We start from the raw sequence: 14,687 nt of genomic DNA on the forward strand, positions 1-14,687 counted from the left end.
TTAATTTGATTTCCATTATTTCTTATGGGGAAAATTAATTCGCCTTACGATGAGCTCTCAGGAACGGATTAATATCGTAAGACGGGGGTCCACTGTATTCTTTCATGAGTGCCCCGATACTATTTATACCATTTCTACGCCATTTCTACAAGAATGCAGTAGTCTGCATAACATCAATCTTTTATTTTTTGTGAGAATATAAATTCAAAGTGGAAAGCAAAAGAAATGTAACAGAGGCCTGGGGACATGAATAATGAACAGAGGAAATGTTATTTTAGTGCCAGAAATGTCTGTCTTGTTTATTCTGGACCCTATTTGGAAATTGGCATCTTTTGAAATTTGTGTGAAATTGGCAAAATTGTCAATTTCTGACCACGTTATTGGATAGTGGAAATCGGTAAATGGGTGGTTTCTCGTACTCGTTCGACAGAAAAACTGGAGTTCTAGCGAAATAGGTATGATTTCTGTCAACTGGTACATGGGAATTGGCCGAAAATAGGGCTAAAAGTGGGCGAAATCGCCGCTGTGTATACATCGTCGAGACTGCTAACTTCGTGAGAGCAAACTCCGTAAGTTTATCAAATTTCATACTTTTGGTGTCAATATGATCAGGAAAAGATTCTCTATCATTTCAAAAGAAAAAATAATTTTTTTTCGAAAAATTTCCGACCCTGAGAACAAGTTTAGGAGAGGCCCTGCCAACCCTGAAAGGGTTAAGGAACACTCAAACTAAAGACAGGAATGTTAACACATACAACAGAGCAATATTCACTACAAAATAAACTGTATATTGAATATAAATAGAGATTTGAAAGATTTATCTGTCATCTTAAAGTGTTCATAAGACAGTTAGGAAAGACCAGCCATCCTGTCACTGCAAAATACCAAACAAGCTTCATTTTACACTCTGATGATGGGACAGTAGACCCTTACTGCATGACTGATGAAGGTACTTTTTCCTGAGCTACAGTATTCTATTATCAATAAACTTATTTTTGTAGCAATATGTCAAGATTTTGTTGTAGGAAAAGGGAAAGGGAAATTAGTAATAAAAAATCTCCCCATTGTTTTGGGCTCAAAAAAATATTGATGTTAGATAATAAAATAATTTACATGATCTATCCAACAACAATTTTTTTTTTTCCCCAGTTTAAGGTTAGCTATGATAACCAGAAATTCTTGTGTCCACAACACCTTGATGCCACTTCTGTTAAGAGAACATTAGATCTCAAGAAACATTACTAAAAAGCTGATCTATAATTCTCATATCAATGTACATAAAAAATATATATATGGAAGAATGAGTCAAAAAATTACACATTGTTTCAAAAGATGGTTTAGACAGTACTGTATAAACCACTTTTGTAAACAAAGGGCAGGAAATTTATGAGATTTTGTATGACAGATTTCCCACTATAAAACATTTCTACACAATTACACCAAAAGTATGCTTTTTAGAAAGAAATGCAAGTGCAAGAGGTTTAAGACAAGTGCCAGAGCATTCTCAAGTTATACCACACAGCCCCAAAGGAAAAGAAAATGAGAAGCTGCAAATTGGAACCATACAGTAGGCACCACACTTAGATAACTAATAATAAAGGAGGAAGGAGGCTTATCAAAAGTTCATCACAGACTCATTTTCACTTTCAGCAAGGCAATTTAAAAACAAGAAGTCAAAAAGATTAGCAAATGTACATTGAACAGAAACCACAGATATTATATTATAGTATAAGTGATCAGCTTCACAAGATATTAATAAAATGGTTTCAGAAGACCACATGTAAATCCAGTCTTACTTAGGCACTAGTGCTAGCAACTGCCCAGTAAAATAAGCAAGTAAATGTACATGAACCAGTGTGTGTGAACTCGCCTAATTGTACTCACCTGTCATTGCAGGGGTGGAGAGACAGCTCTTGGCCCTGCCTCTTCACTGATCGCTACTAGGTCCTCTCTCTCTCTGCTTCCAGAGCTTTGTCATACCTCGTCTTAAACCTATGTACTGTTCCTGCCTCCACTACATCACTTGTTAGGCTATTCCACTTCCTGACGACTCTATGACTGAAGAAATAATTCTTAACATCCGTATGACTCGTCTGAATCTTCAGCTTCTAATTGTGACCCGTTGTTTCTGTGTCCCCTCTCTGCAACAACCTGCCTCTGTCTACCTTATCTATTCCATGCAGTATTTTATGTCATTATCATGTCTCCCCTGACCCTCCTGCCCTCCAATGTCGTCAGTCCGATTTCCTTCAACCATTCTTCGTAGGACATACCCCTGAGCTCTGGAACTAGCCTTGTTGCAAACCTTTGCGCTTTCTCTAATTTCTTGATGTGCTTGACCAGGTGTGGGCTCCAAACTGGAGCTGCATGCTCCAGTATGGGCCTGACGTACACAGTGTACAGTGTCTTGAACGATTCCTAAGGTATTGGAACGCTATTCTCAGGTTTGCCAAGCGCCCGTATGCTGCAGCAGTTATCTGGTTGATGTGTACCTCTGGAGACATGCTCAGTGTTATGGTCACCCCGAGATCTTTCTCTTTGAGCGAGGTTTACAGTCCTTGGCCACCTAGTCTATACTCTGTCTGCGATCTTCTTTGCCATTCTCTGATCTTCATGATTTTGCACTTGGTAGGATTGAATTCAAGAAGCCAGTTGCTGGACCACGTGTCCAGCCTGTCCAGGTCTCTTTGAAGTCCTGCCTGGTCCTCATTTGATTTAATTCTCCTCATTAACTTCACATCATCTGCAAACAGGGACACTTCATGTACCATGACTCATTATTGCCTTCCTGTTATACACACCTGATACTTCAGCTTCTGCAGTAATCTCCTGTGAGAACTGTGTCGAAGGCCTTCCTGCAGCCCAGGAAAATGCAATCAACCCACCCCTCTCTCTCGTGTTTTACTTCTGTTACCTTGTCATATAACTCCAGAAGGTTTGTGATGTAGGATTTGCCTTCCATGAACCCATGCTGGTTTTCATTTATAATCATGTTCTGTTCCAGGTGTTCCACCACTCTCCTGATAATCTTCTCCATGACTTTGCACACAATACATGTTATACACATACACAATACATGTGTGTGTTTTAGTGTGTGTGTGTGTGTGTGTGTGTGTGTGTGTGTGTGTGTGTGTGTGTGTGTGTGTGTGTGTGTGTGTGTGTGTGTGTGAGTGTGTGTGTTAGTGTGTGTGTTAGTGTGTGTGTTAGTGTGTGTGTTAGTGTGTGTGTGTGTGTGTTAGTGTTAGTGTGTGAGTTACCATTTTGTCTTAGGCACATGTCGATTAGACACTAGGCCTGTTGTGTGTATGTGTGTGTGTGTGTGTGTGTGTGTGTGTGTGTGTGTGTGTGTGTGTGTGTGTGTGTGTGTGTATGTGTATGTGTGTGTATATGTGTGTGTATGTGTGTGTATGTGTGTATGTGTATGTACTCACCTAGTTGTACTCACCTAGTTGAGGTTGCGGGGGTCGAGTCCGAGCTCCTGGCCCCGCCTCTTCACTGATCGCTACTAGGTCACTCTCCCTGAGCCGTGAGCTTTATCATACCTCTGCTTAAAGCTATGTATGGATCCTGCCTCCACTACATCGCTTCCCAAACTATTCCACTTACTGACTACTCTGTGGCTGAAGAAATACTTTCTAACATCCCTGTGATTCATCTGTGTCTTCAGCTTCCAACTGTGTCCCCTTGTTACTGTGTCCAATCTCTGGAACATCCTGTCTTTGTCCACCTTGTCAATTCCTCTCAGTATTTTGTATGTCGTTATCATGTCCCCCCTATCTCTCCTGTCCTCCAGTGTCGTCAGGTTGATTTCCCTTAACCTCTCCTCTTAGGACATACCTCTTAGCTCTGGGACTAGTCTTGTTGCAAACCTTTGCACTTTCTCTAGTTTCTTCACGTGCTTGGCTAGGTGTGGGTTCCAAACTGGTGCCGCATACTCCAATATGGGCCTAACATACATGGTGTACAGGGTCCTGAATGATTCCTTATTAAGATGTCGGAATGCTGTTCTGAGGTTTGCTAGGCGCCCATATGCTGCAGCAGTTATTTGGTTGATGTGCGCTTCAGATGTGCCTGGTGTTATACTCACCCCAAGATCTTTTTCCTTGAGTGAGGTTTGTAGTCTCTGACCCCCTAGACTGTACTCCGTCTGCGGCCTTCTTTGCCCTTCCCCAATCTTCATGACTTTGCACTTGGTGGGATTGAACTCCAGGAGCCAATTGCTGGACCAGGTCTGCAGCCTGTCCAGATCCCTTTGTAGCTCTGCCTGGTCTTCGATCGAGTGAATTCTTCTCATCAACTTCACGTCATCTGCAAACAGGGACACCTCAGAGTCTATTCCTTCCATCATGTCATTCACAAATACCAGAAACAGCACTGGTCCTAGGACTGACCCCTGCGGGACCCCGCTGGTCACAGGTGCCCACTCTGACACCTCGCCACGTACCATGACTCGCTGCTGTCTTCCTGACAAGTATTCCCTGATCCATTGTAGTGCCTTCCCTGTTATCCCTGCTTGGTCCTCCAGTTTTTGCACCAATCTCTTGTGTGGAACTGTGTCAAACGCCTTCTTGCAGTCCAAGAAAATGCAATCCACCCACCCCTCTCTCTCTTGTCTTACTGCTGTCACCATGTCATAGAACTCCAGTAGGTTTGTGACACAGGATTTCCCGTCCCTGAAACCATGTTGGCTGCTGTTGATGAGATCATTCCTTTCTAGGTGTTCCACCACTCTTCTCCTGATAATCTTCTCCATGATTTTGCATACTATACATGTCAGTGACACTGGTCTGTAGTTTAATGCTTCATGTCTGTCTCCTTTTTTAAAGATTGGGACTACATTTGCTGTCTTCCATGCCTCAGGCAATCTCCCTGTTTCGATAGATGTATTGAATATTGTTGTTAGGGGTACACATAGCGCCTCTGCTCCCTCTCTCAATACCCATGGGGAGATGTTATCTGGCCCCATTGCCTTTGAGGTATCTAGCTCACTCAGAAGCCTCTTCACTTCTTCCTCGGTTGTGTGCACTGTGTCCAGCACTTGGTGGTGTGCCCCACCTCTCCGTCTTTCTGGAGTCCCTTCTGTCTCCTCTGTGAACACTTCTTTGAATCTCTTGTTGAGTTCTTCACATACTTCACGGTCATTTCTTGTTGTCTCTCCTCCTTCCTTCCTTAGCCTGATTACCTGGTCCTTGACTGTTGTTTTCCTCCTGATGTGGCTGTACAACAGTTTCGGGTCAGATTTGGCTTTCGCTGCTATGTCATTTTCATATTGTCTTTGGGCCTCCCTTCTTATCTGTGCATATTCGTTTCTGGCTCTACGACTGTTCTCCTTATTCTCCTGGGTCCTTTGCCTTCTATATTTCTTCCATTCCCTAGCACACTTGGTTTTTGCCTCCCTGCACCTTTGGGTAAACCATGGGCTCATCCTGGCTTTTTCATTAATCCTGTTACCCTTGGGTACAAACCTCTCCTCAGCCTCCTTGCATTTTGTTGCTACATATTCCATCATCTCATTAACTGGCTTCCCTGCCAGTTCTCTGTCCCACTGAACCCCGTTCAGGTAGTTCCTCATTCCTGTGTAGTCCCCTTTCTTGTAGTTTGGCTTCATTCGTCCTGGCCTTCCTGCTTCTCCCTCCACTTGTAGCTCTACTGTGTATTCGAAGCTTAAAACCACATGGTCACTGGCCCCAAGGGGTCTTTCATATGTGATGTCCTCGATATCTGCACTACTCAAGGTGAATACTAAGTCCAGCCTTGCTGGTTCATCCTCTCCTCTCTCTCTTGTAGTGTCCCTTACGTGTTGGCACATGAAGTTTTCCAGTACCACCTCCATCATCTTAGCCCTCCATGTATCTTGGCCCCCATGTGGGTCCAAGTTCTCCCAATCAATCTCCTTGTGGTTAAAGTCACCCATGATCAGGAGCTTTGCCCTGCATGCATGAGCTCTTCTGGCCACTCTAGCCAGTGTGTCAACCATCGCTCTATTGCTCTCGTCGTACTCTTGCCTTGGCCTCCTGCTGTTCTGTGGTGGGTTATACATCACTGCTATTACCACCTTGGGACCTCCAGAGTGAAGTGTTCCCACTATGTAATCACTTTCTTCTCCGCTGTCTCCTCTCTCCAGCTCATCAAAATTCCAGCGATTTTTGATCAGCAACGCCACTCCTCCACCCCCCCTGTTCCCTCTGTCTTTCCTCAGGATTTGGTATCCTGTTGGAAAGATGGCATCTGTTATCATACCTGTAAGCTTGGTTTCTGTGAGAGCTATGATGTCCGGTGATGCTTCTTTGACTCTTTCATGCCACTCCTCCCACTTATTTGTTATTCCATCAGTGTTTGTGTACCATACCTTCAGTTTCCTTTCCAACACTGTGGTTTGGGGGGCCTGTGAGGGTGGGAGACCTGGTGGCATACTGTGGGATTCTATAGCTCGGTGTTGGGTGGAGGCTGTGGGTATGGATTGTAGTGTGTTGGGATGGTGTGATAGGTTGTATGGTTCTGAGAGTAGTTGTGTGTGTGCTTGCCCTTGCTGTTCTGTTCTGCTCTGACTGACCTCTGCTGGTTCCCTCCTTGTCTCTTTTCCTAGCTCCTTTCGCTTTTTTGTCCTCTCCCTCAGCTGCTGTCGTTCTGATTTTGTTCTGTCTCTGTCTAGGAACACCCTCTTGTACTCTTCCGAGTATTTCAATCGTGGTTTCTCTTGGAGGATCCTGTTCCGCACTGTTTCCGTCCTGAGAATCAGCTTGATTGGTCGGTTTCTCCCCTTTGAGTACCCCCCCTATTCTCTGAAAATTTACAATCTTGTCCATCTCTTCACCTATTTCCGTGATGATTTTCTCAATCTCCTTTCTTTCTTCCTGCTGCCTTTCAGTGTGTGTCCTTTCCTCTCTCTCCTGAAGCCCATGGATAAACACTGATTTTGCCCTTTCTTCCTCCCATTGCCTCACCCTCTGTGACTCTGGATCCTGCCTGTATGTGGTCAGTTTCTCCCTTGATTTTTCCAGTGGCTCTTGATAGCCTTGTTGTGCCTCAGCATTCGACCTATCACCCTCTCCATCTGCAACCAGCTGATCTTCCCTTTCACTCCTTGGTCCTCCTTGGCAGACTGATGTGACCTTAGCATAATTCATAATTCCTTCCTTCCTGTTCGGCCTCGCAGCTTCATATGCTGTGTCTTCTCTGGTCACTGCCCCTGTAACCCGCTTCAGCCTATTTATCTCAACTTCTAGGACCCTTATCTTGGCTACTGCAGTTTCGACTTGTGCCTCCCAATTCTTTGTCTCCTTCTCCAACCACTTTTCCAATGTGTGTATGTGTGTGTATGTGTGTATGTGTGTATGTGTATGTGTATGTGTGTGTATGTGTGTGTATGTGTGTGTATGTGTGTGTGTGTGAGTTACCATTTTGTCTTAGGCACATGTCGATTAGACACTAGGCCTGTTGTGTGTGTTTATGTGTGTGTGTGTGTGTGTGTGTGTGTGTGTGTGTGTGTGTGTGTGTGTGTGTGTGTGTGTGTGTGTGTGTGTGTGTGTGTGTATGTTTATGTGTATGTGTGTGTGTGTGTATGTGTGTGTGTATGTGTGTGTGTATGTGTGTGTGTGTGTGTGTGTGTATGTGTGTGTGTGTGTGTGTGTGTGTGTGTGTGTGTGTGTGTGTGTGTGTGTGTGTGTGTGTGTGTGTGTGTGTGTGTGTGTGTGCGCGCACGCGCACGTGTGTGTGCATGCACGTGCATGTGTGCGCATGTCTGTGTGTACTCGCCTATCTGTGGTTGCAGGGGTCAATTCACAGTTCCTGGCCATCTGTCTGTCTTTCATAGTTAAACCATTCAATGAAGTTTGTTTGCAGTAAAAAAAAATATATACTGAAGCATAATGCCCATATTTTCTATTAGTCAACAAAACTCATATTTTTGGAGTATATCTTCAGGGAGGTCCTTGGGATGGTAATCTTGGAAATATGTTACATCTATTCCTATCTACCCTACTACTCACCTCTGATAGCCAAGACATGGTCTGTGATGCTCTTCATTATTATGCCCTAGTATGACATTGCTGATAAAACTTATAGCTGAATACTGTGGTGTCAGTTTGTACCTTACTAAGGCTAAACAAAGACTAAGTTAAATGCACCTATTGTACCACAGAAGAAAATTTTAAGTTTATTCAATCTACTATAACACAACTTTTTGAGTGAATACTCTATGATGTTATGTCATACAGTAATGAAAATGGTCAAAGAACTTAACAGTATGACACACTGTAACAGAAGAATGGTAAATATGGAATGACAAGCATGAAACTTACTGAGCTCATTTTGGCTAAACAGAACTTAGCCATATCATTTTGTCCAACAGGAAAAACTGCACAGACAACAGCATTCTCCAATGAGGGGGGGAGGGGGATTGCTAGTTTACTATCAATGCCAGCACAGGTAATGGTAACTATTGTGTGGGTTTACCTTCTTGCCAACAGCCAAAGCATAGGAGAAATTCCTATTCACCATTCCTGCCAAAGGGCACCTGAAGACACTGCCTGCTGGGTCACAGAAAACAACCCGATTTCCACCCACTACCACAAAGGATACTCTCAGACAAAATAAGAACACTAAGGCTCCTTGAGAGAAGTTGTTTTATCACTACCATCATAATTTGTTATAAACACAACTGCACAGCTAGATCACACTGGTAGTGATAGTAATAACGTAGCAAATTTTATACATTTCATAAAGTAAATTTAGGTTTTTAAGCTAATAAGAAGCAGGCAAAGTTCCAAATAGCTTCTTGATATTCAAGGGAGTAATAATTACAACTTGTAATAAACCCTCCCACTTTATTTACTGTTATAAAATTTTTTTTTTATTTAATAATACAATATGTACATGGATACATAAACAAAAATGACCTGTTTCAATCTTATTGATACTATGTATACGTATGATTCCTTCCCATATTTGTTTTGAGAAAGGTTCAATCCTATTTTTAAATATCAATTTTACTTTCTCTGTGAAATGTATGCCGTAAGTTAATGCCAGCCAGTGACTAGTGTGGTTCATCTTGACATATATCTGAAGGAAGGGAAGGAAGTTTACAAAATACTTTGATCTATGCAGTCATTCAGCACTCTTGACAAAAATTTAAATATTGTACATCCATACACACCAGATCACAAGCTAAAACTGAAACACTAAAATAAAAATCATTCAAACCTACAAGCACACAAAAATATAAATGCTATCACAATAAGATAAAAACCTACATAAATTAAAAGCATTAATTTAATGCCTAAGACCACCCTACAATGTCCCAGAGGACCTTTATTGGTGCAAGTACCCTGATACAACAAATGTAAAAAAAAAAAAAAAATTCTAACAAAATTAAGTTATGGGCAGTTAAATGCACTTCAGAGCCAGCAGCATGCCCAAACCACACAGAGAGGGGTAGGAGCACCCACAAGCAGGTGACTATGAGCAAGGTGTGTGGGCCTATTCTCAATCTAAAACCTGTTGCTAGTCTGTAATATCCACCAGGCCTTCCACTTCCCAAGGGCAAAGCAATCAATGCACGTGGCCCAAGAAGTCACAACAAGGCAGAAGTCTGCTATACAGAGAGCTCTTTGTAGCATCCTTCTCCTCAGAATCTGCCTATTAATTACTCAGAACCCTGACATGTCCTAGTCAACAACACAGCTCAACATCCTCGTGCCAGGCGTTGATATGGGATAACTATTCCTTAATCTTTGGGGCCACAGAGTGGACAGAAAGATATTCAATAAAGGCCAATAGAGCACACTGGAAGTCAGAGCTGACAGTGAACCAAGACCTACATAAGCTGGCTATTAGGACAAGAGCAGCAAGGATGGCATGGAGCTCCACAGTGAACACAGAGGACTTACTTTGTAAGCCAACTCCACTTACTTCGTAAGCCAACTCCACCCCTGCTCTTCGACCCACAAGTAAAGACCTTGATTCTTGAAGCACGAATTGAATCACGCTCTGGGAAATTAGTGGTCATCACTGGAACCCAGCACTTAAAAGAGTTTCCCAAAATCTTAGGGGTGCCACTGTAATTAATAAAATGCTTTAAAGGAATATTGCCACAATTATTTTCCACAATTATTTTTTTTAAATGTATAATTTCCACTTCATTCCAAGCATGATCAAGACTAATATTTACTATAGAAGATGTGAAAACTCAAGATGCTGTAACATACTACAGGTCGGCCATCACTAATCCAGCATCATTGGGACCTGTAGTGTGCCGGATTAGTGAGTTTGCCGAATTACAGAGTGGCTAAGTTAGAATACACTTAATTAACCTATCAATAGAGACTTTCTGCTACATCTTCCTCATTTTCATCACTGCTTGTTCCTCCACTGGCTTGCTGCTGTGGATTTACAACCATCTGCACAATTTCTGAGTCAGTATAATGATGAAATTTGAGTCAGTATTATGATTTGAGTCAGTATAATGATGAAATCTGAAATTATGGTAGCCAAAATTAGTGCTGGATTACTGACGGATCCGGATAACTGATTGCCAGATTAGTGATAGCCGACCTGTATTTTGTATAAATATTTTATGTATTGTGCATATTGTGAGAGATTACAACTCTAAGAGGAGAGCTCTACTGTCAGTGCTCCATCTACAATGTTTAATCATTTTTTTTTTATTTCCACTGATTGAAGTATTTAACCCTTTGATTGTTTCAGTCCTATATATATGTATTATGAGCCACCATTTTTGACGTATATTTACTCATAAATTCTAGCAGCTTCAAATCAAGCAGGAGAAAGCTGGTAGGCCAACATGTGAGAGAATGGGTCTGTGTGGTCAGTGTGCACCACAAAAAAAATCCTGCAGCATGCAGTGCATGAGAAAAAAAAAACTCTGACCGTGTTTTTTTAATTAAAATGCCGATTTTGTGGTCTATTTTTGCATAGTATAGTACAGTGGACCCCCGCATAATGATCACCTCTGAATGCGACCAATTATGTAAGTGTATTTATGTAAGTGCGTTTGTACGTGTATGTTTGGGGGTCTGAAATGGACTAATCTACTTCACAATATTCCTTATGGGAACAAATTCGGTCAGTACTGGCACCTGAACATACTTCTGGAGTGAAAAAATATCGTTAACCACTGTATATGGTTGTATTCTCGTTTTCTTGGTCTCATTTGATAGAATGGAAAACATATAGAAAGTGAGGTGATTTTTATTGGTTTTACTAGGAAAAGAACCTTGAAATGGAGCTCAAAGTAGGGGAAATGCTTGATTTTTGCTGATGTTCAAATGTAAACAAATGATGTCAGTGTCCAATAAATGTCCAAGTAGCCATTCTAATATGCAGTCATGAATGGGTTGACATTATTTATACAATTATTACAATATTGCAGTACTCTGCCTAACAGTAAATCTTCTATTTTTTGTTTGAATAAAAATTCAAAATAGAAAGCAAGTGTAATATCAGAGGGGCCTGGAGATGTGACTGATGAACAAAGAAAATGTTATTTTAGAGCCAGAAATGTCTGCATTGTTCATTCTGGACCCTATTTTGAAATTGTCATGTTTTTTAATTTTCGTGAAATTGGCCAATTTGCAAATTTCTGACCATGCTATTGGGTAGTTGAAATCGATAAATGGGCAGTTTCTTGTACTCAATCGATAGAAAAAATGGAGTTCTAAAGAAATAGCTACGAGTTTGGTCGACTGGAACAATGGAATTAGCCGAAAATAGGGCTCAAAGTGGGCGAAATTGCCAATTCGTAAATATCGCCGAGGTCGCTAACTTCGCCAGAGCGTAGTCCCATCAGTTTTCCATCAAATTTCGTTCTTTTGGTGTCATTACCATCAGGGAAAAGATTCTCTATCATTTCATAAGATCTTTTTTTTTTTTTCAAAATTTTTTGACACCAGGAGACACCTCAGGATTTGGGGTTGCAACAGTCAAGGGGTTAATACCTCCCATGTGTCATTCCATTATATGATTGTAAAGGTTTCTAGTACCCTGGCACTTCCATCCCTCCCCCCCCCTTGTTTTTTATAACTATGACACTTCAAACAACCAATATCCCAAACTGCCTCGGTCGGAGATAGCCGACATGTTAAAAAAAAAAAAAAAAAAAAATGATCTCTTGCTCTCCCTCTTGATGCTACTAAAAAATCTATAATTTATCCATTCTTTCATAGGCTTTTATGATTTTTATGTGCTTATTGTGTCTACTTTCTTGCTATAAGCTTGATGGCATTTTGATTTTTTCAGCCTTTCATCTTGGAGCACAGTTTTAAACAACAGAGTCACTAAATGACAGCTGCATACTCCAACTGCGGCAAAACATATACTGTGAAATAGATTCTAGTATTTTCCCATCAATATATCTGAAGATTATTTTAAGATTTCCCAGGGTGGTATATAAGCCTTTCACAATTTCCTTATTACGATATTCCAGTGACACACACTTTGTCAGAGACGACTCAAAGATTCCTCTTGGTCTAACAACTCTTTAATATTTTATCACAATCTGTATTCTTCATTTACCCTATTTCCATTATATGACAAAGTATTTCTTTTATATATATAAATGTAGCATTGATCATTCTCTAGCTGTTTGCTAAAGTGCATGATCATAATTCCAGTGACCTCTGAAACTGCAATATTTCCACCCATCCTTCAGAGCACAGGCACCGTACTTCTCACCTCAGGACTAATGTCCTGAAAACCAGATTTCCCTGAATCTCTTCAACACTGTTATCTTACACTCACACTTGTCACTCCTAACACACACACACATGCTTGTTGGATGCAGAATAAACCTATTTCCAGCCCTTCTTGGGATATCCTCTACATCACCATCCACCCACCCCAGATCTATAAACCCTCTGGCATTACTTCAGTCCCCACTTTGCTGCCACTGAAATTTCAACATCTAGTCTCTTTTTATTCAACTTGGCTTTCATTGACTCATCTGTCGGCACATCCACACCCAAATACAGTATCTAATTACAAATACTTCGTCCATGCTCCCTCACTCCAATATGATGTCCAATATTATAATCAAAGACTTGTTTATCTGTATCACCATACTCAGCTAATACGGCCTCTCCTCACTTAATGATGGAGTTCCATTCCTAAGACCACAACGGCAAATAAATTTGTCGCTAAGTGAGGAGCATACTACAATCATAGTGGGTTTGTGTCAACCATCTTTGATATTGTTTTAATGTCACCTTTGCACCATTTATAACATTTCTGGTATATATCAAATCAATTTTCCTCATTGAAATTAAATGAAATGCCATTAATCCTTTCTAGCAGAATTCCTGGCTCTCAGGAGGCAAGAGAAAATACTTCAATATAACACTTTTATCAACTCTATGGCTTATTTATCTATCACAATTGATCTAATATGACATAAACAATATAAATACAAAGAAACATGATACATACTCTAGAATTAATAAAATATGTCATTATGTGACGAGTGGTGGCGGCCACTCCCGAGGTAAAAATAATTATCGCTCTGACCACATCTTCCCATGCTTCCCCTTCTGAGGTCTTATAAGAGAAAACTGTTTGTGAGGCTAACTGCATTAGATAACTAGTTTCATAAGGAAAACACTGAAATAATGTATTTATAAACAAGAACATTGTATAAAAACATAATAAAACATAATAGAGAATGTAAAGAAATAAACTGATTTTATAAAGTGTATGTATTTACCTTGCAGAACAGATGCTGGCAGAGGTAGAGGGTGGAGAAGATAGGCAGAGGAGATTGGAGGAGTTCGTTTCATTTCGTGCTTTGTCTATTGCTTAATCACTTAACTTACTTGCTATACTCTTAATGCTACACTTCATCAATGAACTTATTTGCTATAATTTTTTTTTTTGTTTTTTTTCACTTCACTGAAAGAGATCATTTTGTTTCGTGCTTTTTCTATTGTTTAATCACTTAACTTACTTGCTACATCTTAGAAATTATTGTAATGCCCTTGACTGGCGTTATAGCCTTTATTGACTCCTCCTGCTTTAGTATGGTACATATTGTAGCAGTACTATGCTGATACTGCCTCGCCAACTCCACTACCCGCACGCCTCGCTCATGTTTTTCCATGATTTAATACTACAGTGGACCCCCGCTTAACGATCACCTCCCAATGCGACCAATTATGTAAGTGTATTTAAGTAAGAGCGTTTGTACGTGTATGTTTGGGGGTCTGAAATGGACTAATCTACTTCACAATATTTCTTATGGGAACAAATTCGGTCAGTACTGGCACCTGAACATACTTCTGGAATGAAAAAATATCGTTAACCGGGGGTCCATTGTACTTTAACCCTTTGACTGTCGAAGGGCCAAATCCTGAAGTTGCTTCTGGTGTCGCAAAATATTCGAAAAAAAAAAAAATTATTTTTTCTTATGAAATGATAGAGAATCTTTTCCCGATTGTAAAGACACCAAAAAAACGAAATTTGATGGAAAACTGACGGAATTACGCTCTCGCGAAGTTAGCGACTTCGGCGATATTTAAAAATCGGCAATTTCGCCCACTTTGAGCCCTATTTTCGGCTAATTCCGTTATTCCAGTCAACCAAACTCATAACTATTTCTTCAGAACTCTATTTTTTATATCGATTGAGTACAAGAAACTGCCCATTTACCGATTTCAACTACCCAATAACATGGTCAGAAA

At 40.8% G+C, this 14,687-nt stretch overlaps 1 protein-coding gene across 5 annotated transcripts in view; it reads right to left on the reverse strand.

The window, feature by feature from the left end:
* LOC128691376 (streptococcal hemagglutinin) overlaps positions 1 to 14,687 on the reverse strand; it is a 257,026-nt gene that overhangs the window by 47,799 nt on the left and 194,540 nt on the right. Inside the window, exon 10 of one of the 5 annotated variants that reach the window (XM_053780220.2) lies at positions 8,806 to 10,055. The exons of the other annotated variants lie outside the window; for them this stretch is intronic. Coding sequence (XP_053636195.2) covers positions 10,006 to 10,055 — 50 coding nt within the window. The 3' untranslated portion in view covers positions 8,806 to 10,005. Of the gene's footprint in view, positions 1 to 8,805; positions 10,056 to 14,687 lie in introns of those variants that run through there. 5 annotated transcript variants of the gene reach the window in all.

Source organism: Cherax quadricarinatus, chromosome 36 (genome assembly GCF_038502225.1).
Source record: "Cherax quadricarinatus isolate ZL_2023a chromosome 36, ASM3850222v1, whole genome shotgun sequence".
Classification (NCBI taxonomy): Eukaryota; Metazoa; Arthropoda; class Malacostraca; order Decapoda; family Parastacidae; genus Cherax; species Cherax quadricarinatus.